Source organism: Medicago truncatula, chromosome 1 (assembly GCF_003473485.1).
Source record: "Medicago truncatula cultivar Jemalong A17 chromosome 1, MtrunA17r5.0-ANR, whole genome shotgun sequence".
Classification (NCBI taxonomy): Eukaryota; Viridiplantae; Streptophyta; class Magnoliopsida; order Fabales; family Fabaceae; genus Medicago; species Medicago truncatula.
This window is the reverse complement of record NC_053042.1, coordinates 5,083,595-5,111,449: the sequence shown is the minus strand read 5'-3', so window position 1 is coordinate 5,111,449 and position 27,855 is coordinate 5,083,595. Positions and strand designations below refer to the sequence as shown.

At 30.5% G+C, this 27,855-nt stretch overlaps 3 protein-coding genes and 2 non-coding genes across 5 annotated transcripts; 1 reads left to right on the top strand and 4 right to left on the bottom strand.

Moving 5' to 3' along the window:
- The first annotated feature begins 7,772 nt into the window (after positions 1 to 7,772).
- Positions 7,773 to 7,933, top strand: LOC11416350 (U1 spliceosomal RNA). Its single transcript, XR_003008861.1, has one exon. It is a non-coding gene; the product is annotated as a U1 spliceosomal RNA (small nuclear RNA).
- A 2,112-nt stretch (positions 7,934 to 10,045) lies between these two features.
- On the bottom strand, positions 10,046 to 12,147 carry LOC11420369 (40S ribosomal protein S11). The gene is made up of 5 exons (XM_003588994.4): positions 11,987 to 12,147; positions 11,753 to 11,894; positions 10,649 to 10,793; positions 10,464 to 10,553; positions 10,046 to 10,353 (listed from the first exon to the last, which is right to left on the bottom strand). Exons 1-5 carry the CDS (start codon positions 11,996 to 11,998, stop codon positions 10,257 to 10,259), a joined length of 486 nt encoding a protein of 161 aa, XP_003589042.1. The 5' UTR covers positions 11,999 to 12,147; the 3' UTR covers positions 10,046 to 10,256.
- A 999-nt stretch (positions 12,148 to 13,146) lies between these two features.
- Positions 13,147 to 14,861, bottom strand: LOC11409185 (U-box domain-containing protein 30). Its single transcript, XM_003588993.4, has one exon. It carries the CDS (start codon positions 14,474 to 14,476, stop codon positions 13,172 to 13,174), a length of 1,305 nt encoding a protein of 434 aa, XP_003589041.1. The 5' UTR covers positions 14,477 to 14,861; the 3' UTR covers positions 13,147 to 13,171.
- Positions 14,862 to 22,862: 8,001 nt separating this feature from the next.
- LOC25482054 (phytosulfokines) lies at positions 22,863 to 23,742 on the bottom strand. The gene is made up of 2 exons (XM_039832564.1): positions 23,510 to 23,742; positions 22,863 to 23,340 (listed from the first exon to the last, which is right to left on the bottom strand). Exons 1-2 carry the CDS (start codon positions 23,615 to 23,617, stop codon positions 23,197 to 23,199), a joined length of 252 nt encoding a protein of 83 aa, XP_039688498.1. The 5' UTR covers positions 23,618 to 23,742; the 3' UTR covers positions 22,863 to 23,196.
- A 2,876-nt stretch (positions 23,743 to 26,618) lies between these two features.
- On the bottom strand, positions 26,619 to 26,690 carry TRNAD-GUC (transfer RNA aspartic acid (anticodon GUC)). The gene has a single exon. It is a non-coding gene; the product is annotated as a tRNA-Asp (tRNA).
- Positions 26,691 to 27,855: the final 1,165 nt, after the last annotated feature.

Genomic DNA, 27,855 nt, shown 5'->3' with positions numbered 1-27,855 from the left:
AAATATGTAGCAAAACCGAAAAGTTTTGTTTTAGAGTTTTCTTAAAAGATATTGTAATACGAGTTTTCTGAAAAATGTAACCAAACCTAAAAGGTTCTTTTTAGAGTTTTCTTAAAAAAAATTGCAAATCAGAAATGCTAATTAGAGTTTGGCATTTAATAAACTGAAAATTATTTTACATAACATAAACGTCATGTGGAGATGAACTCATTATTTTCCTAAATTTTGAATTATCCTCGTACCTTATAGGTTTACTCACTTGTCTTTCTTCAGATCTAGTCTCTCATCCATTAGTCATCATTGCTTCTTCCATCAATCATCATTGGAATTTTCATTCCTACTAATTTCGAAAGGTTTTTGGTTTATGAGAAGAGAGCCATAAAATAAGTTTGAAAATAAACCGTAATGTAGATGGTCGAATATGGCATTCTCATTTCTACTTTTTAATGATTTGTAGAAGTAAAAGGTAATTTTACTCTCTTACAAAATGTGTTTTAAGAGTATGATGATTTTTTTTTTTTAGGATTTTAATTATTTTGACCCATAAAAAGAAAGTTACTGGCTAATATAGTTTTAAGAGGAGTGTTTCTTTCCCCATCTTCCAAAACTATTTTGGATTATATAATTTTAAATGTTATAACATGTTTTAACATCTTTTGATTAAATAGTATAAAATGTTCTAGAGCGAGAGAAGCTAACAAGGTGTGATAATAAATTCTTTTTTAAAAATATTAACGAGTTTCGTGGAACACTTTTTAAAAGAATTAGTATTTATAAAAATATGTCTATTCAAAAAATTAAAATATTTAATTAGTTAAAGAATAAGGGAACTTCTATGGTACACCCACAATTTTGAGTGTACCGGTACTCTTGTTGCACAAATTTTATAAATTAACGATCACTTTAATGAAATAAAAATGTATTTGTCAATATTTATATTTTAGAAAACATTATTTCATAAGAAAAACCATCATTTCATTGTTTATAAGGATTATATTAAAAAAATTACATTTTGTCATAAAAAATAATCAATATTCATTGTTATGAGTAATAAAAATTCTTAAAAATTAAATTTTATTTCGTCGAAGCTTTTGGTAAATAAAATTTAATTATCTTAGTTGTCAATGATAGAAAATAATTATTTTTCTTCAAAAAAATAACTGATTTATTATTAATTTTACGACTTGGTGTACCGATACACCTAAATTCATTGGGTGTACCATAGAATTTGCCAAAGAATAATTATCTATAGTTTTTCTATTATATGCAAATTTGCAAATGTTCAAAAGTTTAAAGTGGTAACTTTGACTTGAAACTTGTACATTTTATATTAAATATATATCTTTTTAATAAATTAATATTGTTTTTAAATAAATAATTACTACTTTTTTTTTGAAAGAAAATAGTTACTACTTTTTTTTTTTTTTAAGAAAAATAATTACTACTTTTATATGTCATAACATGTATGATAACAATATTGAACATGTTAGACAAATCCAATTATTTATTTTGAAATGTTTAAAGAGTACCTTTGACTAAACTCTAGTAGAGAGAATAATTAGCTTGAGACTTGAACCGAACTGCGGATCTGGAAATTAAGACGTTCATTTCATTGAGTGCCCTTGTCTCCGGCGACTGAAATTATGGGAAACAGAAAGAGTACAGACGGACAGATTTGTGATGGCGCCGCCGATCAAGGAACCTTCTTTTGGTATCACTCCATCCATATCATTCATTCATCTTTCGTATCATTATATATTCATAAATATTGAAATCCCTTTTTAATTCTTATAATCATCTCAATTTTTCATTTTATCCAATGCTTGCTTTTCGTCCTTCATAAGGGTCTACAAGTATGTAGTTTTGTGATTTACAAGACTAAAATGTGGGTAAAAAATATATACCCTCGGGGATTATTAGCCAAATTTAGTCCCTTGCAAAGAGTAATACCAAAATAGTCTATAACATTTTTATACAGAGGACAATCAGTTTCGGACTCTGGGACTAACCAGTACTAGTACCCCCTCTGTCCCAAAATATAAACAAAAATTGGTCAATAAAAATTAACGTATTTGATTCAAAATTTGTATCAAATACATCAACTTATGTTGACTCATTGAACAGAGGGGGGAGTATCTAATTTGTCCCCAACTAGATACTAGTTTGGTATTATTTTTCGAGGAACTAAATTGTGTCTTCACTCTAAAACGTATTTGCTATGTTGGCTGAACTAATGCCTGTTGGGATTATACTATATGCAGTCAATATACAAAGGAGTCCATTTGCTATGATTCACAGTCTAACTGGAATTATCGGGCAAAGAAGAATATGAATCAAGGTTCCTTATAAAATGAACCCATGAAAATATTGGTCCATGATGGACCAATTTTTCAATGGTTAGATTATATGAATCCCTAAATCTTATCATGGTCTATAAACACTAAATCTAACCCATATTTTCTTATCATTTTATAAAAAAATCATTTTTACCCTTTATAATTATTATAATTTAAAAGTCTAGAAGTCCTAGCTCAGCTGGCAAATGCCGAAATTGCAAGGCCGGACGTCATGACCCGGGTTCGAACCCGGGACCTCACAGTTGTGTGTGAGTTTATTTTCAGTGGATTACCACTTCATCTAAGACAAAAAAAAAAAAAAAAAAAAATTATTATAATTTAAAATACTACATATTGTTATGGTACTTGTTTTTTTTCTTGAAAAATTTGTTACAGTAATTATTTTTTGTTGGTATTTGCACTTTTTTTTTTTTTTTTAATGAATTTGTTACTGTAATTATTGGACACCTGCATATGTTATTTGATTTTATTTTTACGAAGCATACAAGTTTTTTTTTTAGGAGAAAAGGACATTTTTTTTACAAATGGGAGAAAAGGTACATTTTTTTTTAATAAGAAAAGATACAATTATCCTTTTCAAAAGAATAGTAATAGCATTAATAATAAATAATACATTCTTTGACTGTTCATTGCTATCTTTTATAAAAAAAGTTTTTCATTGTTATGTTTAAGTAAATGAAAATAAATATAAAATAAATTTTATGAGTAAATATTAATTTAATATTATAATATAAAAGATATGTTAAATTATTAAACTCTAAATATTGATTGAAAACGATGGATTTTCATTGAAAACAATTGAAGATTGAATGCTGAAATTACAGAAAGAGAGAGAAGGCAAGGAAATATTTAGAGAGAATAAAGAAAATATTTAGATGTTTGAGGTATATTGTGTTATTGTGCTTACATATAATCCAATGACTATAAATATTGGTCCATTATGGACTAACACTTACATAAGTCCAGGCTAAATGACACCTATGAACCAAAATCCAAATAGTGCCCAAAGTTGTAAAGTGATTTCAAACCTCTCTGAAGACTTGATGTTTCATATCTTTACTTTGGTTCCTATTAACTCACTGTTTAACTCTACAAGGTATGTATGCAAATCATGGGCTGCTACTATTGGCAGCTCCCTTTTTTTTGAAGTTTGTGAACACCGTGCACGTTCTAAACTTGGTCTTTACGTTGAAAACTGTGAAACATATGGTAGTTCTTATTTCTTGGAATTCAAAGACAATGTGAATGGCCAATTTGAAAGGTATGAATTGGGAACACCTCGTAAAACAGAACATCTAATCAGTACTTGTGATGGTATATTGCTGCTTTTGAGTATTTCTGGACAAATCTTCGTCGCAAACCCCATCCTCAAGCGCGGGTTTAGAATTCCTCCTTTTCCAATTCCTCAGCCACGTATAATAGTTAGGCATCAATGTACTATAGCACGTGTTCCTCTCACTTCCAAATTCAAGCTTTTCTTTTTACATGTTTTTGCGATTTCTGCTTCTTTCTGGTATGTTTTCTATGTGCTAAGAATAAGAATAGATAACTCGTGGAACGAGATAGCTAGAAAAAAAAGCTCCCCTTCAAGGGAATTTTTTTCGGCAAATACTTTATAGTGGAGGCAATGATCTTTATTGGATAACAAATGATAAAGTGATTGTGATGGATGTTGACAAGGAAATTATTGTACGAGAATATTTATTTCTCTACAACGATTCTACATGTTGCAAGATTTTTATGGATGGGAAATCGCTTTTCTTGTATTGCGCATAAAGATTTTTATACAACATTTCAGATCTATATTTTGGATTTTGATACGGGAAAATGGTCTCATTATCATGAGATGGGACCTTTTGATTATGTTGCTGCTTGCGGTCATGAGCTTGATACTTTGTATGTGGTATTTCGTTTGTGGATCAACGATCAAATCATCTTTAAAGTATCTCTACTTGGAAGAGACATCAAACACATACATTTTGGTTACAATGTCAAGACCAAACATTTGACAAAGATCGAGGGCATTACCATGGGCAATTTTGAGGTATGGCCTCACGTCAACAGTTTAGTTTCATTTCCAAGTACTCCGACATAGCTAGGTTTCCTGGTATTACTTATATTTGTCTTAGTTAGGCATAACAATTAAACAATTATTTATGTTTCTATTTAATTATTTACGATTGATATGGCCAAATAAAAGGTGAAGTTTTATGCTTAAAGGGTTTGACTTAATTAATTTATTTATCCAAATTTGATTTGGAAACACTTGGTGAATGTCTGCTAATTATTTATACAGTTTTTGTCTTGACCCCTTAATGATGATCACACACGAAGCAGATGTAGTTTTGAATTGAATTATAAGCTCATTTTTCATGCCATTGACTGTGTTCTTTGTAACTTATTGTCTCGTTAATCGGAACTCCCTTCCAAGAATACAATGATTTGATTTCTTGGCTGTGAATCAACCAACCATATGAAGACCAAAACCAAACCCCTTTTGAGAGCCAATATAAGAGAATTGTGAAATGGAGCAGTGAAACAACCACTGATTATATAAAGAAAGTTGGATTCATGGTAAACTCGGTCATTTCTAGGTCAAGGTTCATGTTCATACTCTCCAAATGATTATGAAACAAATGAAAGAAAAAAAATAATCAGCAAATCAAGCAACAAAGTCATTCCTTGTTAAATTTCTTACACGCATCTTATAACATGGTTGGATGAAGATTAAATGAACACATTCTTGTGAAATTTGCCTGTCAATTATTTTGATTTTTTTGTTTCTTGTTGGTTTTGAATTTAAAATGATTTCATTGAACTATCCCTGCATACATTCATACATATATATATATATATATATATATATATATATATATATATATATATATATATATATATATATGTAATTTTTGGTGAATGTTAATAATGGTTCCACCAGAATTCACAAATTTTTGGTCACAACTTTTAAGTTAAACCACGTTTCATCGTAGCAAACGTATCCAAACTAGCACAGATCGATTACTTTAAACGAATGATTATTACACACACGATGCTCCACTTCTTGAGTAAGGTGGGAAATGAAACAGTTCTGCTATGCAAAGGATGTTCCAGAAAAACATTAATATACAAAGAGTATTTTAGAAAGGTCTTCACACAAATTAGACGCATCAAGTTCACTACAAAATTTTCTTAATATATAGGGAGAAAAAATAGATACTTATACAATTTGAAACAGATGGTAGCATATTTTTTTTCTCGAACAAGGCAAACTAATGAACCGAAATTGGATGGTAGCATAAATTAATATGAATTTACCATAGTAAAATATCAATTCCTATAATTTCAACACTCAGCATCTTTGAAGTGAGGGTACTTGTAAAACAGTGAAGTACTAGTACTTGTAAGTTGTAACACACCATAGATTCACAACTACTAGAAGCTTTTCAATATTTAAAGGGAAAACAAATCTGAATATCACAAACATATGAACATACACTTAAAAATCGAAATACTAGTAGAGTATTTCACAATCCACCTGAAAGTGACCAAATCATCTCTCCTAGGTTAATGTAACACCATGGAATGAAACAGGCAGCCTGGCAGGTACCAAGAACAATAGAGTAACCAAAAACAAAATAAAGTGATTCCTCCATTGCTGGATGGTTGAACATGGAGAAACTTGATCACGAAATTTTACTCCATTGAAGGGCATCCCTGTTATAGCACCGTGCAAATTTGATATTAACTACTATATTTGAAAGCCATATTGTATATTATAATCAAATTTTTTAACATTGACTAGTTAAGTCAATGCAAAGCATTAAAACATATCCAAATTTGATGAGATCATGCCTACGTCATGACCATAAAACATCTGAAACCAAGGTACTATTGTCTTAAATGTTCACTGAATTTCCAATCCAAACTCACATTCCTGTAAACGCCTTCTTGGCAATGTCAATACATTGAACCTCACTGTCTTTGAGAGTGGCCTATGAACATGGCAGTAAGTAAAGGGAATGAGGGGGTTAAAGTACACAACTAATAGATATCAAATGTCATGTCCCCTCAATCTTCTCCTCGTGATCGGGGCCGGGATCAATCAAGTCAGCAACAATACATAATTTGACAGTTGGGCAAAGGGCTATCATAATTGTTCAACTAAGTATCAGAATCAATTATCCAATTTAAATTTGGTAGGTAATAGCTCGTGAACATACAATCTATTAGCAATATATACTACAATCAACATGGAGAACTTATCAGATGATATATGGATGGAGATATGGAGTCGTGTCCATACAAGACAGGAGTGAGATGCAAATCCATCGCAAAGCGCTTCTTAGCAATAATCTCACAGCTCCAATTCAATGAACGGCCAGTTCTTCATCACCAATATACTTTGGTCCAACAAATGAAAGAAGAAGAAAACCAGAAAAGTAGCACTTCAATTTTATCTCAAAGCGTAAACTCCTCGTATGGTTCTCATCCAATCTCCATCTTTCTACTCCTGCAAACCAAATTTCCTAGAGTTTTCTGGGCTGAAAATTCGACCCTAAACTCGACAATATAACAAGATAAAATCATCCTTATATTCGAGAATTGTTGGATTTTCACATCCTCGCGAAAGATTGGATCAAACTTCCACTCCCTCCATAGCTGGAAACCGGTCAGAAATAAACGTGACCGTGTACTCGAAGGCTTCGTTTGCGAACCTTATTATTTTATAGCATTGATGGAAACACAAAAAAGTATCTTTCAACCATCACAGGTTCATGGTAGTTCGTTTTCCTTGTTTTGAAGGAACAATTAATGACATTCTTGAAATGGTTGTTATCTCAACAGAAACAGGACAATGGAGGGGGAAAAAAGTGTCCTTCCCAAATGGTTTTAGTTTTACACAGTCTGCCATTTCGCTGCCTGGAGTTGCACATGAAGGGATTTTGTATTTTATAGGGATGACTAGTGTTCTCATGTATGACCCTTTCAACAATGATGAAAATTGAGACATCATTAATTTTCCAAGTGATAGATATGCAAATAACATCTTTTTAATGGTCATGTTGGTGTGAGTTGTGGGAAAATTTGAATGGCTTGTTTTTATACTATTCGAAGTTATGTGAAGGTGATGTTGTGTTCGTGCAACGTGCTCATGGAATATTTGTTGGAGGCTTGAAGATTGATTGTGTTGGTCATTGGATTCATGGTTTCAATTGTTGTAAATGATTTTTTGATATTCCATTGTGGCCTATTCCAATCCATCCATAACATAGCATAACATCCTTATGTAGAATTGTTAACAAAATTTGTGTGGGTAGTAGCATATTAGCACTGGTATAAGTCCCACATCGGGGAGAATAGCTGAAGCTGTGTGGGAAAGTGGTTATAAAATGAAAGCCTATGACACTGAGATACATACTTACCTGGATGGGGTCAATGGATGATCAAAAAGGTCCATGGCCTAGGTTGGTGACCTCCATTGCACTTAGGAGGGGTGCTCGCCTAAGGTGTTCTCAAGTAGAACAACCTACATCATAATTTGTTGCTGTGGGGGCCTGCGTTCGCGCGGCCCCCTTCCAATCATAGTTCAAAGTTTTCAAGCTTTATTGCACTGTTCCATTAAGATTAACCAATTTTTAATTTTTGTTCTAAAAAAATGTTAATCATTAAAAAATAAAGTTAGTCCATGAAAGAATGGAACCTATTCCAGTTCCCATCATTGGGTGGACAGCTTATTTATTTTTATCGCATGTGTTTTAGCAAAACACAATAATTAACTTGCATGCTCTTCTTTCAAAATTCTAGTTTATCAAATAGATTAAGAGATTATGACTTCACTTGTTCTTTGTAAATTTTATGCTCTTCTTTCATAATTCTTTTCATTCTTGTAGTTCATTTTTTTTAGAGATTTATTTAATACTGAATTCCTATATCTTTTTATATTTGGTATAACAAACTATATATATTTATAATTAATCTTCTCCCCATGTGTTGCACGGGTGTAGTCACTAGTGGATAACAAAATAAAGTTTATTTTTTTATTTTTTATTGATGTGCTCATACTTTAATTTTGTTTAAATTTCGTACCAGTACCTACGCAACATATAACAGCATTCAGCAATTTTTTTATTGCACAAATATCTTGGAGATCAATGAGTTTTAGAATTGTCAACTAACAAATCGGCTGGCAAAACAGTGGAGATTGTTGATTCAAATCACCACCTACTTATATAATACACCATAGATTCACAACTGCTAAATGTTTTTCCCGTTCCTAGAGTTTTACGGGCCCTAGGCATAATATGAAAAAAAGGCCCTTATATAATGCATCATAATTTTTTAGCTCATTGTTGTGTTTTTTTGCTTTTCATTTCGTTTTTTTATTTTGCTTTTCACTACAAAATAAATGTTTTTTTTAGACAACATCTAAAAATAAATTAAATATTCTATATACACCAAAATAAAATAAAAATACCGTAGAAGTAGAGAAAAATAGCACATGTGAAGTAGACTGAAATTTTAGCACCCTATTTTCAACTAAAATAGAATTTGCTTTGTTACGAAAATTATCCCAATTTCTTGGATAATAAATATCGTCGATATTTTTAATATTAGTGAAGTACATTATTAGGAGCAAAGGGCCCAAAAAAATATCACCAATTTCTTCGATAATAAATTTTTGAGCATATTATCAAGAACAACCAATTTTTTTTATAGGAGGGTGTATATAGAAAATTTTGTGTTACATGGAATATATATATAGCAAATCTCACTAAAAGGGCCAAAAATATTAACAGATGTCAGTCAATTCCTTTATCATGTCAAAGTTTGGGCCTTTGAAGAGAATTTTTCTATATATACCCCCGAAATCCAAATATTTCTATATACACCCCCGTACCGTAAAAAAAAATTTGGGCCCCCTACCGGCATGGGCCCTAGGCCGTCGCACTCGCGGCCTATGCCCTAGGGCCGGCCCTGTGTTTTTCAATATTGTAAGGGAAAACAAATCGGAATTTGACAAAACTTCGAAATCAAAATACTAGAAGAGTAATTCACAATCCACCTGAAAGTGTCTAAATCCTCTCTCCTAGGTTAATCTAAAACCATGAATCAACCCCCAAAACTTCAGCCTCTATAATGAAGCAGGTACCAAAACCAGAAGCATCCCAATTTAAGTCAAGTAATACAAAGCATCCCAAATTAAGAAATTAAATCAGAGACCTCTCCATAATTACAAACCTAACAAGCTTCTACTAAGTTAACCTTGATAAATGCAAGCTTACGAAAGGATTCAATCAAACAAAGAACCTTCCAACATTGCCCAAATTTTATCTATGTTTAAGTTACACAAGTGAAAATAACTCACACCAAACCGACAACTAACGAAGTGATTCCACACTTGTTCAATATCAATCATTGCTCTTCATTCAGAAGCATCCATAAATAAATAGAATAAAAGGCTGTCCATCAAGGAGAAACTTGATCACAAAACTTAACTCTATCGCACATCACAAAAGTGAAGGGCATCCCTATTTAGGACCGTGCAAATTTGATATTAACTCCAATAAATCTTTTTATCTTCCTTCACAGAACAACTTTCAAATAAAAATAAACAATTGTTCAGATATCTAACTCGACTTTTGAACCATTGTACACCAGTACTCGGACTAGAAGAAAAAGAAAGACAATAAAAAAAATCACAGATGAGTAAGCACTGCCATTATGGCAAAAATTACTGCAACTAATATTTTAAAGCCAAAATGTATATCAAAATAAAAAAATTTAACATTAACTAAAATGAATGCAAAGCATTAAAACATATCCAAATTTGATGAGATCATGACCAAGTCAGAACAGTCAAACATTTGAAACTAAGGTACAACTGTAAATATTCCAAACTCAGACTCCTGTAAATGCCTTCTTGGCACCGGCACCACTAGAAGATCCAGCTGGGATGACTTTCAATACATTGAACCTCACTGTCTTCGAAAGTGGCCTATGAACAAGCAGAAGTAAAGGTAATCAGGGGCTAAAACACACAAAAAACAGTTCCTTACTTGGATAAACAAAACAAAATAAAAGCTTTATTATTCTCAAAGACCTAACCTGCATTGGCCAATAATAACATGATCCCCTTCCTTCACTCGGAAACAAGGTGATACGTGTGCAGGAATATTAGAATGGCGCTTCTCATACCTAATAAGAACAAGCATACACAACAAATAGTTAACACTCTTGTGGCATACAAATACAGTAAACTGTGCACACTGGTAAGAAAGGGGAATGAATACCTCTGATATTTCTTAATGAAATGAAGATAATTCCTCCTAACAACAATGGTCTTATTCATCTTAGCACTATGGCAAGTACCAGATATGATACGACCTCGGATTGAGACATTACCAGTGAAGGGACACTTCTTGTCAATATAGGTTCCTATAAGATTAAAAAAAAAGGTATTAGATAACAAAAACAAAGGACCTTATATAAATAAATTGGTAACATAAACATGACATGGAATTGTATAATACAAGTGAGTTAAGATCCTCTCCATTTATTACTATCTCCATTTCTTCCATTTAGAGAGATAAAGGCACAAAAAAGTTTGAAAAAATATAAAATAATTAATGATGGTGGGACCCACATAGTGGTAGGATCCATTATCTATTTTATGCATCAATCTCTCTCCAAATTGCATTTTCCATTCATAGTCAAATGGAGAGGATCCTTATTCTAGTAACACACCAAAGTTTGGATTTTAAAGAAGATTAGGGACTGTCTGAATTGGCTTATTTGAGCTTATCTATTGACATAGGCACTTGTGACATGATTTGCGACGACTAATTAAAACAGTTAAGGACATATTCATACGCTGTTTTCAGCTTATTTCCATAAGCTCTTCATGATAGCTTATGAAAAAAGCTTATGGCTCTGTTTGGTAAAAATTAACGGTTGAAGTAGCTTATTAAAAAAGTGTGCATTTAGTAAAATGAACTATAAGCTACTTAAACTAGCTTATCACAAACCGCTATAAGTTACTCAATTAAGATTGCAAGGGTAGAATTGAAATAAAGTGACAAGCTATAAGCTACTTAAACTAGTTTATCACAAACTGCTATAAACTCATAAACATAGTCTATAAGCTCCTGAAAAAAGTGACTGTCACCAATTGGGTCTTTTTTAGTACAATAAATCACTATTTCCCAACTATTTCACACAATCTCAGTACCTACAATTTCTTATATACAAACCTATGGATAAATCAATCTACCTATGATTCTAAAAACACACTGGATTTAAATGAGAGTTTACCAGTACATAATTACTCTATTACATCACTAACAGAACATTAAGTAAATTCATAAAAGACAAATTAGAAATAATGAGAAAGAAACCTTCAATGGCTTCCCTAGGAGTCTTAAAACCAAGGCCAACAGTTTTATGAAAACGATTGCCACCCTTTCCAGGTCTCTTCCCCTTCCCAGATATCTTCGAGCATAAAAACACTTTATTTTGCTTCAAAAAAGCCTTCTCAGTCTAAAAATTCAGAAACCAATTAGTTAGTAAATCGAAGATTTATCAAAATAAAAAATTCAAATTATAGATTAATGTGAAGGTAACAAACTAACCTGTTCAGCCATGGTTGGTTCAGTTGATGAAGCTTTGTTTCAGAAGGCAAGTTTGCACCTTGAATCTGCCGCAGTGGGTGGTTAACCCTAATATGTGAAGACGATGATACTTTTATAATAACGAAAGAACTATTATTTTTTTTTTTTTAGTTTTTATATTTTTTCCCTCCATCATTTGGGCTTTACACAATTTTAATAGGGGTATCTTATTCACCTCGCCTTTTTCTAATACACCCCCAACATTGAACGACTTGACATGACAATAACAATATTGCTAAATTGGACACCTCCACTCGGATTAAAATTTGAAATCTTGCAGTTGTGTCTGTTAATTTTATGTGGTGTTTACTAGTTTGTCTAGTGATCAACACATATAAGCAAAACTTTACTTGAAAGTCAATTTCTATCGTGGCAAAATTATATTATTTAGTAGGGTTAATAGGTCATTATCTCCTGTAATACAGGTCATTTCCGATTTTCCTCCTTATAATATTTTTTTTTATTTTATACAATTCTAAATAAAAGTCCAGCTTGTTAATTAAGCAAGAGCATATATAATTCGTGATGTGAATCAACTTAGAAGAAAAAATTCTAAGTAGAAGTTTGTATGAAGAAGAAAATTGGGAGAAAAAAAGCTACAAATACTTGGTATTTATCGCTCTTTTAATTTCTGTTCAATAACAAAATTTGCTTCTTTCAAGTAGAATCTTCAAAATATTAACACTAGTCAACAATCTAGTTTCCAGAAATTTCAAATTCATTTGTCAAAAAAAAAAAAAAGAAATTTCAAATTCATCTTGTTTTACCATATTTTTGCACTGTAAAATAAAGTTCAAACAAACTGAAAATAAAATCATTTCTATTTTCCTTCAAAAAAAAAAAACCATTTCTATTTATGAAGTAAAATAGCATGGATCAGGAAGAACTATACCATTAAAATATCAATTTCTACAATTTCATAAGTCAGTATCCAACAATTCAATCTAAAAAATTATCTCTTGGATGGACTAGTTGTAGAATCGTAGACCATGCCATATATGAACAAATTGGCTTATATCAAAGACATAAGAAATACTGATTTGAATGACCAACTACATATACAATAATAAAGTGGACAAAAAAAATCTAAATCTCATAAACATATGAGCATAACAATTGGCTGTATATGAACAAATTTCTTATTTTTCATTGTATTGTTGTAGTAAGCATACACTTAGAAATAAAAATACTAGTAGAATAATTCACACTACACATTTTCAAAAACTCAGAAGATTTCTGTTTCAAAACAGGATTACAACCACTCTGAATCACAAGCAATAATTTTGAAGCCAATCCAGCTTCCACAGCCTTTGAAGCACATTCTTCAGGTGCAAGTTTGTAAATAGCCCACAATATTGACAATGCAAATTGTGTACAATTTTCTGAGACTCTCATCAACATCTTTACCACATTAGGTATAATGTTTGGACATTCTTTCAATGCCAATTTCCCTTCTTCAAGTGTTGACAATACCTCTAATATATAAAGTGCTATCTCCAAACACTCATTGTTCAAATTTGGTAAAATCTCAATCAATTGAGGAATTGCACCTATGCTTATCATAGAACTTCTAATTGATTCATGACAACATAATACTTTCTTAAGCAATGTGAGACCAATTAAGACTCCATTTGGATGTTTCTTATCTCTCACTAATCTCAATAATCCAACCAAAAGACTCAAACTTGAAACAATCTCAACCATAGTTTCATTTCCTTCCAATTCCATCAACAACATTTCAATCAATTTAGCACAATTCATCTTTGTTTCAATAGTTCCCTCATTCATGATATCAACAACCAATGAAACTTTACCTGGATGCATAAGATGTTTTCTCTTCAATTCTAAACTCAAATCCAAATTCACAATGATACCAATAGCTTCACAACCAACAACATGTGAAGTAAAAGAACCTAACAAAGAACAAACCAAACCAACCCCACCATTTTCCAACAATGTTTTCCTAGCACAAACATGAGAAACAACAAGTTTTCTAAGATCCTTAAGAGCTTTGACTCTACTTTGACCCTTTACCTTCTTGAGTGTCTCCAATGTTTCCAAAACTCTTCCTTGAACATCTTCAAGCTTCTTCTTCATTCCTAAGTACTTGTGTGAGAACCAAGTAAAGATCAATTGTTTGAGAGTGTTGTTGGGAGTGATTGAATCATCCCATAACTCTTGCATTGTTGTTGGACATGTTTTGTGACCAAGTGAAAACCATTTAAGGATGTTGGATCTATCATAGGTTTGACCTGTGCATAGTGTAACAGGCTCTTGCATTGGTTCAAGTGAGATTGGACATATAAACACATAAGGAACATCATCAATTGAATCAAGCTCTTCAATTATCAACTTGAGATCCATTTTTTCAGTGTCTAAGACACTAGAAAAACAACCTTTGAAAGATGTTTCAAAACCCATCAATGGATTATCCATCTCATACGAAAGCATTGTTGAATACCCTCTAAAAAATGAATGTTTTTTTTTGGTTTGATGAATTGAAGAGTGTGCAGAAAGTGTGGAAGGATAAGAAGCGTGTGGGAAAGAAAAGGAAGGTTGAATGAAAATGCTGTCAAAGGGACAAAGTTTATTGCTTTTGCTTTTTTTCCCACTTTTTCTATGGTCAAAATTCAAAAAAGTATAACCTTGCTTATTTCATCATCTTTGATATGATTGAGTCTTCACTAACACCAAAGCATTCTTCCTCTTCAAGCTCCACAAAAAGTAAGATATCATCAAACAAGATTACCCACATGAACAAACTAGCATAAAAAAAGTTTCATTTTCATGAATGAAGAGCAACAAAATGATGTATGAGAGACCACTACACAACACTTTCTTACATGCTATGCTATATACCAAATTAATATACATTTTGATTCTTCAATGTTTAACGAGTAGTTAAAATAGTGTTTGACATTAAAATATTTTGTTAATATTGTTATATTGGTCATTCAATATACTTATTTATTGTCATATCAGTTTTTATAAATACGTGTTTATTGTTATTTCACTTCTTGTATTAAAAGAATTTTTGTGAGTATTGAGCAATTATTTTAATATCAGACTATGTTGACTAACAAAATGCATAATAAAAAACTATTTGTATAACAATTTCTTACACATTCAGATACCAAAATGACTATTTTTTCGTAAGAAAATATATAAGAGGAAAAGTAATGATATTTGAACAACCATTTGGTACAACTTATTTGACAAAGAAAAAGAAAAAGAGAGTAAGAATATAATGTGAATATGAAAGAGAAAGTTATTTAAAAATTATCACAAAATAATTGTACAAATATCATTCCTGTGGTATTTTTTATAGTGCGTGAGAAAGCACGGGTTCACGTTGGAGCAGTGTAACTTTCTCGTTCCCACGTGCAGTCCTATAGTTTAGAGTAAGTGACACAGTGCGCAAGGTGGTTCAAATATTTTTAATGTGGTAAACAAAATAAAAATTGATTTTCTTTCACTCAATGAATTTATGAGGACACTATTGAGTCAAAGAAAATGAATTTATGAGTATGAAATGTGGGGCCCAATAGGGGACAGCCTTGAAGTTGAAGACGCAATCTGGGACAAATAGTCAAAAAGGTAAATAGATGCCACCAACCCAAAAATTGAATTGCTACGATTACTGGTCCAAGAGGGAATCATTTGAATTTCAACCTTTTTTTAAGAGGGAGAGGGAGCATACATATTTCAAACGTACTCTTCTCATCTTGGGATGCTTCCCCTATTATTTTCATTTTGGATAACTCTTAAATTAAGAAATTGTGGCTTTAAGCTGGATTCCTAAAGGTGGATGGTAAGATTGGTCCCTTTAGATTAGTTGATTCTTGAATTAGATGCCGAATTTAAAATAAAAAAAGAATTACTATCTTTTAAAATATTATCTTAATTAAGAATTTTCTTTTAAAATTTATATGGTTTTTTTAAACTTAACTTGTTCAATAAAAGGAGGATAAAAATCATAAACACGATGACATAAAATCATACATTTAATTAAGGTTTCCCCTAAAAAAAAAAACTCGATGAAACTTCGATCCTTAAGGGTGTGTTTGGTTGTGAAAAGAAAGTGTGAAGAGAGAAAAAAGTGAGAAAGAATTTGAAAAGAGAGAAATAGATGAGAAACAGAGTATATTTGATATATTGTTTGATACATGAGAAGAAAGAGAGAAATAGAAGAGAGAGAAGTGTGTTTAATTTTTGAAAAGACTAAAATATCCTCGTATTAAAAAACTATTACAATTTATTATCTTAGTAGTTTAATTTTATATATAATTTTTTTGAAGAGGATTTCATATATAAATTAATGCAGTTTTTTTATTCTAATTTAATTAAGAAATTGAATTGATTATTTTTACACAGAAATTAGACTACTTCTTGATTAATTGTTTAAAATAGTTTAACGTAGTCAATTAATTAAATCAATTCATTACAATAGTTTTATCCAAAAAAAAATACTAGATTATCACACTATTTATTTTCGCTAATCGTATGTTTTTTTTAAGATTATTTGTTATTTGGTCATAAAAAAAAACTGTTATTTAGCCTTTCAAAAGTAACAAGATGGTCTATGTCACTATTATCTAAGCAAGGGCAAAATTGAGAAATGTCCAAAATAACAATAGCTCCTCCCCTTTCTTTGCTGAGAGAGAGAGAGAATATTGACTTGGGACCCACTGATTTTTTATCTCTCTCCTCTATTTCTTCTTTCACCAAACAGCTTTGATGGGACACTTCTCTCATTTCTCTCTCCCTTCAACTTCTCTCCTCTCATCTTCTCCTCAACCAAACAGCCCCTAAAAGTTCACATGTTTAAAGTGGTTTTTTTTATAGCACTGTAGAGTGTTAGTTCCTTAAAATATCATTAACTTAAGTTTTTTTTTTCTTTCTAAAAAAACTTAACAATTTATTTTTTTAATTAATAATTTAATCTAATTTTAATTTAATAATTTAATCTTTAACATTGAGCTATAGATAAATACATTATATATTAAATTGTTACAACATTGTGTGGAGATATCTATGTGACATTTCAGATATAAATCCGAGTCACCACATCCTCTCTAGTATGTGTTCTCCACTAGACCATAAAATAAAAATAGTTAAATTATTAAACGTATTTTAATGTCTTAATAGTGACACATTATAAAAAATAGTCATTATGAATTTGTTACGTGGATTTTTGTTAAGATTCGGTACCTAATAGGTATCTTCGTTGGAGAATTTTTTTTAGGGGTCTCTTAAGACCTAGGGACCCACTTAAGACCCCAATTCTTACGTGGATCCCACTCCACTTTTTAATAAAATAATCATTGTTGAGTTGTTTTTGTTGAAATATAAATGATAAAAAGTTATTGGTGGGATTCATTTACACATTTTGTTACAGGCTCTCTATTAGAGTGATTGAGTACCTATTAGGTACTATTATTGAAAAATTATATAAAAAAAAAGTGACGCGTCCATGTGAAACTCCTTTAAGACCTCAAGATTGAGGGTCTCCATTGTGGATGCTTTTGCACTCAAATTTAAGTTCTCTAAAATCTTTTTCCTATTCATGAGAACTGCATAGTACTACAAAGCTTAGTTGATATTTCTAGATACTCCATCCGTCTCATTATAACTGACTCATTTACAAAAAAAAAAAAAATTGTCCTAAAATAATAGAGTCATTTCACTTTTTAATACAATATTAATTGCTTTTTTCCCTTTACAACTTTAATTATTACTATTTTCATCACTCCTAATTCAATATATTTCACTTCGCATTTATGATAGTGGAGAATGCATCAATACTTAACAAGATCACCTAAAACCATTTTTCTCTCTCATTCATTTATACATTTGTCTAAATATGTGTGAAATGAGCAAAGGACTCACTTAATCTGGGACGGAGGGAGTGCCAAATACATCATTTATTAAATGAATATAAAAAATTATTTTTTATTTATAATTGAGACCAGAGAAAGTATACTGGAAAACTAGATTCTTAGATTTTTCGAGTTTTGGCTAAAGTTTTCTTGTTTCATCCCACACTAACATCAATACTTGTTTTTTTTGTTTGTTGACAAACAGCAATATTTGCTTGTTTTACACAAATTAAGGAAGAGTGAATAATAATTTAATCATATTGTTCTTGTTAAATATTAATGTTATCACTATTTAGAAAATCACTATCACTATAAATGAAACCCAGTTTCAAAAAAAAAAAACTATAAATGAAACCCTTTTAAAAAAAAACTATTATAAACGAAATTGAATGATATGCGAACGATGCACATAGTGATGATACAATTAGAAATAAATAATTAATATTAAATTTGAAAACTGCAAAGTAAAATTAACTTAGAGTATATAATTTTTATTTTTTTTAGTAACCAAAAAAAAGAGTATATAATTTTTTTTCAAATGTGCTACTTATTACGTGACTGATGGAGTATTTAAAAAAGAAACAAAGGTAATTCGGAATTTTCATACCGATTCAAGGGATAGGGACCAATTTGGAGGTATGCTAAAAATAACTCCAAAAATTGTTGTTAGCTCTTGGGATAGATGAGAAAACTTGAACAAGCCCAAGCTCTATATTCAGGTTTATCGCCTAATGCTGACAAGTGACTTAATTTTCTTGTTGAGGAAATGCTATCGAATGACTAAACATTAAAGCAAGTAACATTTGTTCAAAAATGGCTAGGTCAGATCTCAAAGTTAAGCCAACGTTAATAGATGCACTTACATTTACAAAGCATTCATCAAAGAGATCATCATGTTATTGGAGGGAGTTAAACTCACTACTTTGTGGACGAGCCAACTCCTTATCAATTGAGTCAACCTTCATTGTTGGTTATCCCAATTCTTATAGATTGAATCCTTCCTTCCGCAAAATATAGTGAGCTTTTAAATTTATCACAAAGTGCATTATAAATATGTCATTAGGAATATACCATTATGACATTTTATTTTATTTTGTCATCGAAAGTATCTTGTTTGAGGCTATAGACTAATCATCTGAGGTACAAAGAACCATTTAAAAGCCGACTTCTCCTAATGCTATTCATTCGTACAGATCGAATAGACTTTTTTTTAGCACATGTTAAAGGACCTTCCAACATCTTAATGGCACTATTTAGGTCACAAGCTTGCATTACCAAATTCGACAAATTTGCGTTACCAAGCTCGACGTGTATCGACTAGAGATGAAACTCATGACCACATATAAGTCTGATGTTATTCTAACCGAGACCTACTGATGTGTTTATTCTCACCTACATTTCGAGTTCAAGATTAAATGTGTTTTCTTTTAGCAAGATGGTTCTTACAAAAAACAAATTTTTTGTTCTTTTCTAAAAAGTTTGTGTGGGATGTTCTTCCATGGATCTTGGTTCAATTAGATCTTCAATAATAGTGTGTTACATTGAATACACAATTTTAAACCGTTCTTTAATCTGTCTTTTTAGAGTACAAGTTGTTCTTTAAAATACAAGTAAAAGTATATATAGTCCAAATTTGTAAAGCAGTAATTTTATGTCAAAAATTTATCCAACACATCAACCATTAGTCTGTATTTAAATATGGTTTATGATATAACACTATCACGTAATTTGAGCCATGTAACCAACCTTATTTAGTAAAATAAGGTTTGATTGTTGTTCAAAACAGTTGGTTAGTACTCGGAGATTCTTGTATAGAAATTTACACTAGAGATTTTTCGGATGATGCTTTCATTATTAAAGTTAATATATGTTAATCATTACAATTATTATTCTTTGCTCTGCTATGTTTTTTGTGGCAATTGACGTACTAACATGTCACTCTATTTGACTTCATCTATTCAAAAATAGTGATACACTTAAACCTCATTTAAGCACTCTAGCAGTACTGATCACAATTATAAGCATCATTGTCTGCTATATATGGTTCCTATGAATTAATTCAATCTGACTGTTGAAGTTGAACACTCACAAATGGACTAATTAGCTCCCTTATTTTCTTCAATGATGTTACTTTTGACCTCAAATCTGTCATGTTTTGTGTGGCCACCCTATGTTAATCTGACTAGTCCATTTTAGTAATTTGATTAGCATATTTTCTTGAAATTGAATCAACTTTTCTTTATATGAATGGAATGGTAGCTAAGAAGTTTATTCTATAAGAAAAAAGTTAAGTTTAAAAAAAATGTGACCGAGAGGTTGTTTTCTCACAGGGTTACAATTTGATTGCTTGATTAGTCATCAAATTTTATATTTGATGACTGAATTCATTGGATGGAGTTTATTTCACTCAAAGTTTTGTGATTTGTAACAAATAACCATAACATTTCCATGGTATATGACAGATTGTATCCACACATATGATATGACACTATGTATGTGAGACCGGGGCATTTGAACTTCTACAATCTCTAAGGTGTGAACCAGATGAACATATGAGGTATGATTTTTTAAATGAATTGTAAGCAAGTGGTAGCCGACATTCGCAAATAGAATATGTTTGAATATGGTTATGTTCTTAATTAATGTAAAAAAATTATAATCGTCCATTTGAAACAATTTTTATGTTTTGTTCACTAGGCGATTAGGAAATGGTAGAGCTCTTGCTCTAGCAAAGGCAACAAGTACATCTAATACGCTCTTCAAACTTAATAACTTTAGTACCAAGCTGTATTTGAAATATTTTCATTAATTTTGTTTGTGTCAGATATAAAGAGTTACATGGGGAATGTTATTTAAAAACACAATTTTCAAAATAATATATGTTTGAACTAGCATAATCTTAAGCTATCATTTGTATTAACCCTTTCCATTATTATAAGTCACTCTAAGAAAAAATTGTCCCAACTATAAATACTGAATTTTGTCAACAAAAAAAAAAAAAACTATATTTCTAATTTACTAGCTAAATCCATTATTATTAATTTTTTTTTTTGTGGTGGTCGGAGTTTGAACCCCAGACCTCCTTGCATATATTATGTATTTGTCTCTACAAACTGAGCTAAGCTCACGAGGATCCATCATTCTCTTCTAAATAGTAAATACTCATCATTAATACTACTAAAATAGTATGCTACTTCAGTCTCATATAAAAAAAGGTTAATATATTAAAGAAAATTTTGAACAAAATACATTAATATTTTTGACAAACTTTTACTTATATTTGAGATCACATTTTTTTTATCAATATATTTGAGATCTCATTATATACACAACTTTTCTTAATATAAACTTTAAACGTAGATGTGCTTGTTGGTGTTATCTAAATAGGGAAGGACTTCGCAACGGCTTTTCTAAACAAAGGTTATCATAACCAATCACTTGCATTTCCACGTGTTAGGAAGTAACTTTTCTGTTCAATAGAAATTGGCTCGTGACTTTGTGAAACGTTAATATCCAATTTCAGATTGTAGCTTTGATTTTTCATTTGATGGACAAAATTATGGATGATGACAACTGACAAAGAAACAAACATAGCCGTGTTTGACACTGCTCTAATAATTTTTTTATCACCAACAGTAACAGAGTTAGTGAGGAGGCCATAGAGTGGACCCTTTATTATATAGACAAAAGATTTAGGGTTGCTTGAGATTAATAGTATGTTTACAAGTGTGTAACAAACAATGTGTTCAAACTTCAAAGCTTAAATTCTCATGTTTCATATTTTAATTGAAAAATCATAGGTTGGAATTTAATTGAAAACTGTGAATGATGTTACATTTTGGAATTAATACTAAACTAATTACCATTATATTCTTAATCATGAAAATCACTGATTGCTGTCTATGACTTTGTTTGACTCAAAAGCATGGAATTTAGTGCATTCTCTCTTACCAGTCACCCAACTATAGTCTCTTATTACTATTTTAAAATAAAATATTGATCACTACCTCAAACCGTATTAATTTGATGTTTTTAATTTTTTTTTTTTAAAGGATAGTTTGATTTGTTGTTGATATTAAAATATGTTGAAACTTGATAGATATACTTTGTTGTTGAATGTATACTTTTTTTTAATCACAAAAGGCTATAAATAAACCCGTTTTTAAGAATAAATAAAACTCAGTTATTTCTTTTAAAAAAATGTTATTTCTTTAAAAACACGTTATTATATGTTTGGGGTTTGAACATATCTCTGCATATATTATGTGTTCCTATCAATTTAGTTAAATTAACGGCGACAAAGAAAAAATAGTGTTTTTTAATCTTTATAAAAAGACTAAAATCACTCATTTTTAGTCATGAGTTGCTTTAGTATTGGAGCCATCACTCTATCCTCAATTCTTACACTTTTTAAGACATCAATATGATTATTTTGTCATGTGCTAGATTATATTAATATAATTAAAATAAAATAGTAAATAGTTGTTTCAATCATAGTATCAATTATCTAGAGTTTATTTTAACCAAAAAAAAAAGAAGTTTATCTAGACTTTATTCTCGTTACAGTTCTTGAGTTAGAGCAAAAGACATAGTAATTATTCTTATTCACATTAATAATATTGTTTTCGACACCGTTTGTAAGTCTTAGTTCATTTGATCAAAATGCTGAAATTATTAGGTCGGACGTTATGAATGAGGTTTGAACCCCGACAACTCTATTATTGTGTGTGAGTTTCAATTAGTATTGTCATTTCATTTATCTATAAAAGAAAATAATGTTATTGACACCAAACGAGGTCTTTCCACCAACAACATAACTCAAGTAAAGATTATTGTGATATTTGAGTTGAATCCTTGTGAAGTGAATTTTTTAATTCTTTAATAGATATCCTTAAAAAAAATCTTTAATATATGTGCTTTGTAAGTTTTTTATTTCACAAACTCTGTTATAAAAGTTATTAAATTACATAAAACAATTCATTCAAAATTTGATAGAATGTCTTCACTCCTCGTACTTGAGATTAAAGCCATCTTCCACAATTTCTGATTATGCTGAACACCAAATTCTTCAAATCAGAGGGGTGTGTGAAAGCTTTCTTCACCCTTAGGTTGAAACTTGAAACTATAGGAAAATATGTGTATATATCCGTACATGTACATGTATATATATTCAAATATAATTCAACAAAAACTCAACAAAATTAAGCATATTTTTTATACATGAAACAAAAATTTATATATTGATCATATATTGCTTTATTGCATTATTATGTTGCTTCCATTCCAAAGACATTAATTTTTGGGTTTATGCTGAGTGTAGATATAATCGAGATGTGCAGCTAGAGTCCTTCTTGTCAAACATTCTTGTTCTCCTTCCACTCCTTCACAATTCTCATCTTCTAAATCTACACTTGATGCCTTGCTAGAAACAATATCCTAATCCACAAGAATAAGATAAAAATAAAATATTTAATTAACATGGAATTCATTTTTACAAAATCAGTTTTATCAAAATAAAAACAAAAATAGAACACAACAAAAAGAATAACTTAACATCTTGTATAAGATTTTTCACTAATTACCCAATTAAGAAGGAAAAACGTACCTCGTGTAGTGAAGAGACACCTTTAAATACAAAATTAGGACGAGAGGCAGAGGTTAAACTCAAGCTTAATAGAAGAGCTAAGGTGAAGAGGGTGACTAGTTTTGACATAGTGAGTTCACTTATTTTTCCTCCTTATCACTTAGATTCTGTGTTGAGTGGAGGACATAGAGTGGACCCTTTTATATAGACTAAAGATTTAGGGCAGCTTGAGATTCATATTTATTTACAAGTGTGTAAACGCCACAATGTGTTCAAACTTCAAAGCTTAAATTCTCATGTTTCATATTTTGTTGACTTTTATTGCCACATCTAAGTACAAGATATATCCTTCTTAAAATAAAATAAAAAGTACAAGATATATCTAGTCTAGTATAAATTTTGATGTCGATCCCCTATACTTTAGTGTTGGGTGCATGTATGCCACATACTAGTATTAATTATATGGATTTTCTGTTTTTTTTCTTCCATAAGTCAAAGATTTAATTTGTTAAAGAGTATCACATCGAACAAAAGATGTCTTGAACATGCATTTATAGGTGGAGGTAATCTTCATCTCACAAATCAGTTTTGTGGGGTTGTGTTAAACTCAACAATGATTTCTATCATTATTAAATAAATTATCTAGCACAAAGACTATATGTCACTTGCTATCAAGTTTCCGCTATCGGATCACCCACCTACTGACCGATTTTGTAAGGTTTTGAGGCTCTGTTAAACTCAATCACAATTTCTCTCATTATTAAATAAATTATCTAGCACAAGAATAAAACAAGAGTAAAAGGATAAAATACAAAGAGGGTCCACTCTGGTGATGAAGGTTATGAGCTATGTTTGGTCTTCTTTTTTTTTTTTACAAAATGTTTGGTCTTTGTAGAAAATTATATCCTTGAGCAAACGACGAGCTAAAAAAGACACCTTTAAAGGAACCATTTTGTTTGAGAACAGATCTTTGTAAAGAGAAGAGACATAAGGAGCTCATAACCACCTTTAATTGAATAAACATCATTGGTATTAAGTCGGATAGCACTTGGGTGACATAGAATGTCACCCAAGTGCTACCCGTATCAAGAACCTAGTACCAATTCGATAGAAATATATTTTTACAATAAAATATTAATCAAATCTAAGAACATTCAAAAACTAATTTTTTTCCTTCCAAGCAAACAACCAATGCCTCAGGTTCACTCATCGTCATTGATACCCCACCCTAATTATTCCTTCCAAGGATCTCTCAAGACACTTCACTCTATGATTAATTGCATATTCGAGATCATCATATGCATAATGGATATGCATTTTTTTTTGTGGTGGTTCAGGTTCGAACCCCAGACCTTGCATATATTATGCACTGTCCCTTATCAACTGAGTCAAGATCACGAGGACGGATATGCATTTCTCTGAGTGAACTATGTAGTTTTAATATAATTAAAACATCTTCAATGCTTCGCAGAGGTGACATCTGTCTTTTAAATTCAGTCATTTTCTAAGACGTCTTCCTTATTATACGATAATCCAAGCATATCCATAAACTGAAACTTTAAAGAAATCACATTGAGAATGGTCACCATAATGCCATATCATACTTATGAAACTCATTTATTTGCATGAAACCAATTTTATTCAAATAATACCGTAGATTAATTAAGCCTGCTTCAATAAAATCGATACAACTCACTTTGACATCTCAAGTTACTCCAATGAGTACAAAATATAAGGAGTCTTTATTTTTCTATAAAACCCTAATGGATAATAGATATCCCTGTCCCTATTAGAGTATTTATGTTATGTGTAAAAGGAATCAAATAGTTGTTGTCCTTATGGAAGGTTTTTTTTTTTTTTTGGTTACAATCGTTATGGAAGGTTTCATCGCACTAATTAACGACACTGTTTTAGATTTTCCCTAATCCTTTTACAAATAGTGCCTTTTTGTTTATAGATAGATAATTTGATAAAGTAGTGCTACCGGTAACTTTCCAAACTCATTTTGTATTTTATTGTAAAAAATAAACACATATTTTAGTACTTAAATAGTTGTGAATCTTGTGATACCATTTTGCTAGTGGAAGGAAAAAATATATGAATATGAAGGACGACAAATATTTATATTTCTTTTTACGCACATGTTAGTATGGTTCTCTCTTTATATTACTGCTAGAGTGATTCTTTACCTATCACACATAATTGTTTCACTTAATGTGCTAGTTGACAATTTTCAAGCACTTATAACAACTTGTCAATTTTCAATTACTATATTGTTGTGCGGACGGTGCAGACCCAAAGGCCAAACAACCAAAACTAGATTATCGTTATGAAAATATGATGTAGATGTTCCTAGAATATACTTGTAAAGTAATGCAATATATTCTCTTCTTCTCCTTTATCATTTTCTCTCTACTTTTCTATGTTGTACAATATCTTGCAATACTTTAGATTAATTTCATAACAACTATTAGATTTTAAACTTTTAGGGTAAAATATGTCTAAAAAATATTCAATTTAGCTATGTAAATATATTTCCTTTGTCTCACAATGACTCAATGACTCCCAAATTTAATGTATAATAACATATTAATGTTGTGAACACTTTAAATCTACATGGGTTGGTTTGGTGGTATTGACTTGAGAATTGAGAGTGTCAATTTAGATGTATTAATTTAACTTCTTCAAACAAAAATGTTGTAAACACTTTTAAATACACATCATAACACATTCTTTTTTATTGACTAAAATTCTCACGAATTTCACCAAAATTATAGATAAATATTAGAAACACACCATAATAATAACATAAAAACGTCAGTTTGGCAACATTTTAATTCGTAAACATTGATCCTAAACAACCTCACACAATTACAAATTTTTGACATATGCTTTGATGAATTTGAAAAGAGTTTAAGTTCAAAATTCGTGAAGTGAAAGAAATAAAAATAGTAAAGTGAAAAAGAGTAAAATGAAAATCTGGGGGAAGAGTATTAAGTGTGTGATATATTAAAAAAACATTTTTCCTTTCAAGATTTTGTAGGAAAAGAACGAAAGGTTTTCACGAACAAAAAAAGCCCGAAAGACAAAACTGCATAATTATTGTCAAAATGAATGAAAAACAAAAAGACGCCGCTGCCGGGGATCGAACCCGGGTCACCCGCGTGACAGGCGGGAATACTTACCACTATACTACAACGACTTCTGTGTCTTCTTGGTCGTAATATATTTAAATATTCATTCATTTTTCTGTGATGCATACTTCGTGCACAACAATTTTTTAATTCAAATGCTACTAGTTTGAGATAGTGTTGATGTTTATTTTAGAGATTAATTGTAACTACAACAAGTTACTAATTGGATCAGTGATTTCTTAAAGTATGATTTTTGTTTTTTAGATTCAAATCCCCGATTCATTATTAATTCTAGTTATGCTTTCCTTTGAGTTATCGCACTTAATGAAGCATTTAAAAATGTTCAATTAACTTGGATTAAAATTATGTTTTTGCTTTATTTTGAATTAAACTCCTAAGTGGTTTTATTTGGATGATGATGTACTAAGTGTGCTACATTTATTATTACAAGCTGATGTTAGACTCAGAGTTACTATAATAACCGAACGTATAACTACAGCAAGGTCTAATTGTTGTAGCAAGTAACCATAAGTTGATCTATTGTGTTTCAAATTTTTGTGTATGGAGTGATTAATAACATATATTTTTTTGTGGGTTTAACACAGTTGATAAGGACAATGCATAATATATACAAAGTTCGGGGTTCGAATATCGGCCACCACCAAAAAAAATATATCTTTTTCAAACACCAATTGTTCCTCCCTCCATCTGTTATTATAGAAACCTATAACTAAAACCACCTATTTAAGACAAAAATATGTTGAAATAATAAATTTGTATGAAATGTGTGTTAATTTTACATAGTTAAAGGTTTTTTTTTTTTAAAGAAACATAGTTAAAGTTATTAAATAGGAGCATTTTTGTAAATAAATCATTAATAGATGTTGAGCTTTATTAAAAGTCTTATATTTTGGGATAAATAATTGTTAATAAATGATCTTATAATTATGAATGGATGAAAGTGTTTACTTAGTTTATTCAACTTTCTTCTCTCCCTTTGAAAAAAATAACGAAGTACCACATGATTCAATCAATTTATGCCACGTGAAACGCTGAAGTTTTTTTTTTATAAAAAAATAAATAGTTAAATAACAAATTTGTTTTTGATTTGTATTATTTTAAAAAATAAACTTGAACAACCTAGAATGTCATCTCTCCCCTCCCAATGTAAATTTGCTTCCTACATCCAACCTTATTTTGTAAAACATTTGTCTAAAAATAAGAACCCCTGAA

Coding starts and splice junctions, on each gene's coding strand:
- LOC11420369 (XM_003588994.4), bottom strand. Junction 10,794..11,752: donor TCCTAGGGAAGCCATTGAAG/GTTTCTTTCTCA, acceptor TTAATCTTATAG/GAACCTATATTGACAAGAAG. Junction 10,554..10,648: donor TTCATTAAGAAATATCAGAG/GTATTCATTCCC, acceptor TGTTCTTATTAG/GTATGAGAAGCGCCATTCTA.
- LOC11409185 (XM_003588993.4), bottom strand. CDS start 14,476: ATGCTTTCGTATGAGATGGATAATCCATTGATGGGTTTTGAAACATCT.
- LOC25482054 (XM_039832564.1), bottom strand. CDS start 23,617: ATGTCAAAACTAGTCACCCTCTTCACCTTAGCTCTTCTATTAAGCTTG. Junction 23,341..23,509: donor GTGTCTCTTCACTACACGAG/GTACGTTTTTCC, acceptor CTTGTGGATTAG/GATATTGTTTCTAGCAAGGC.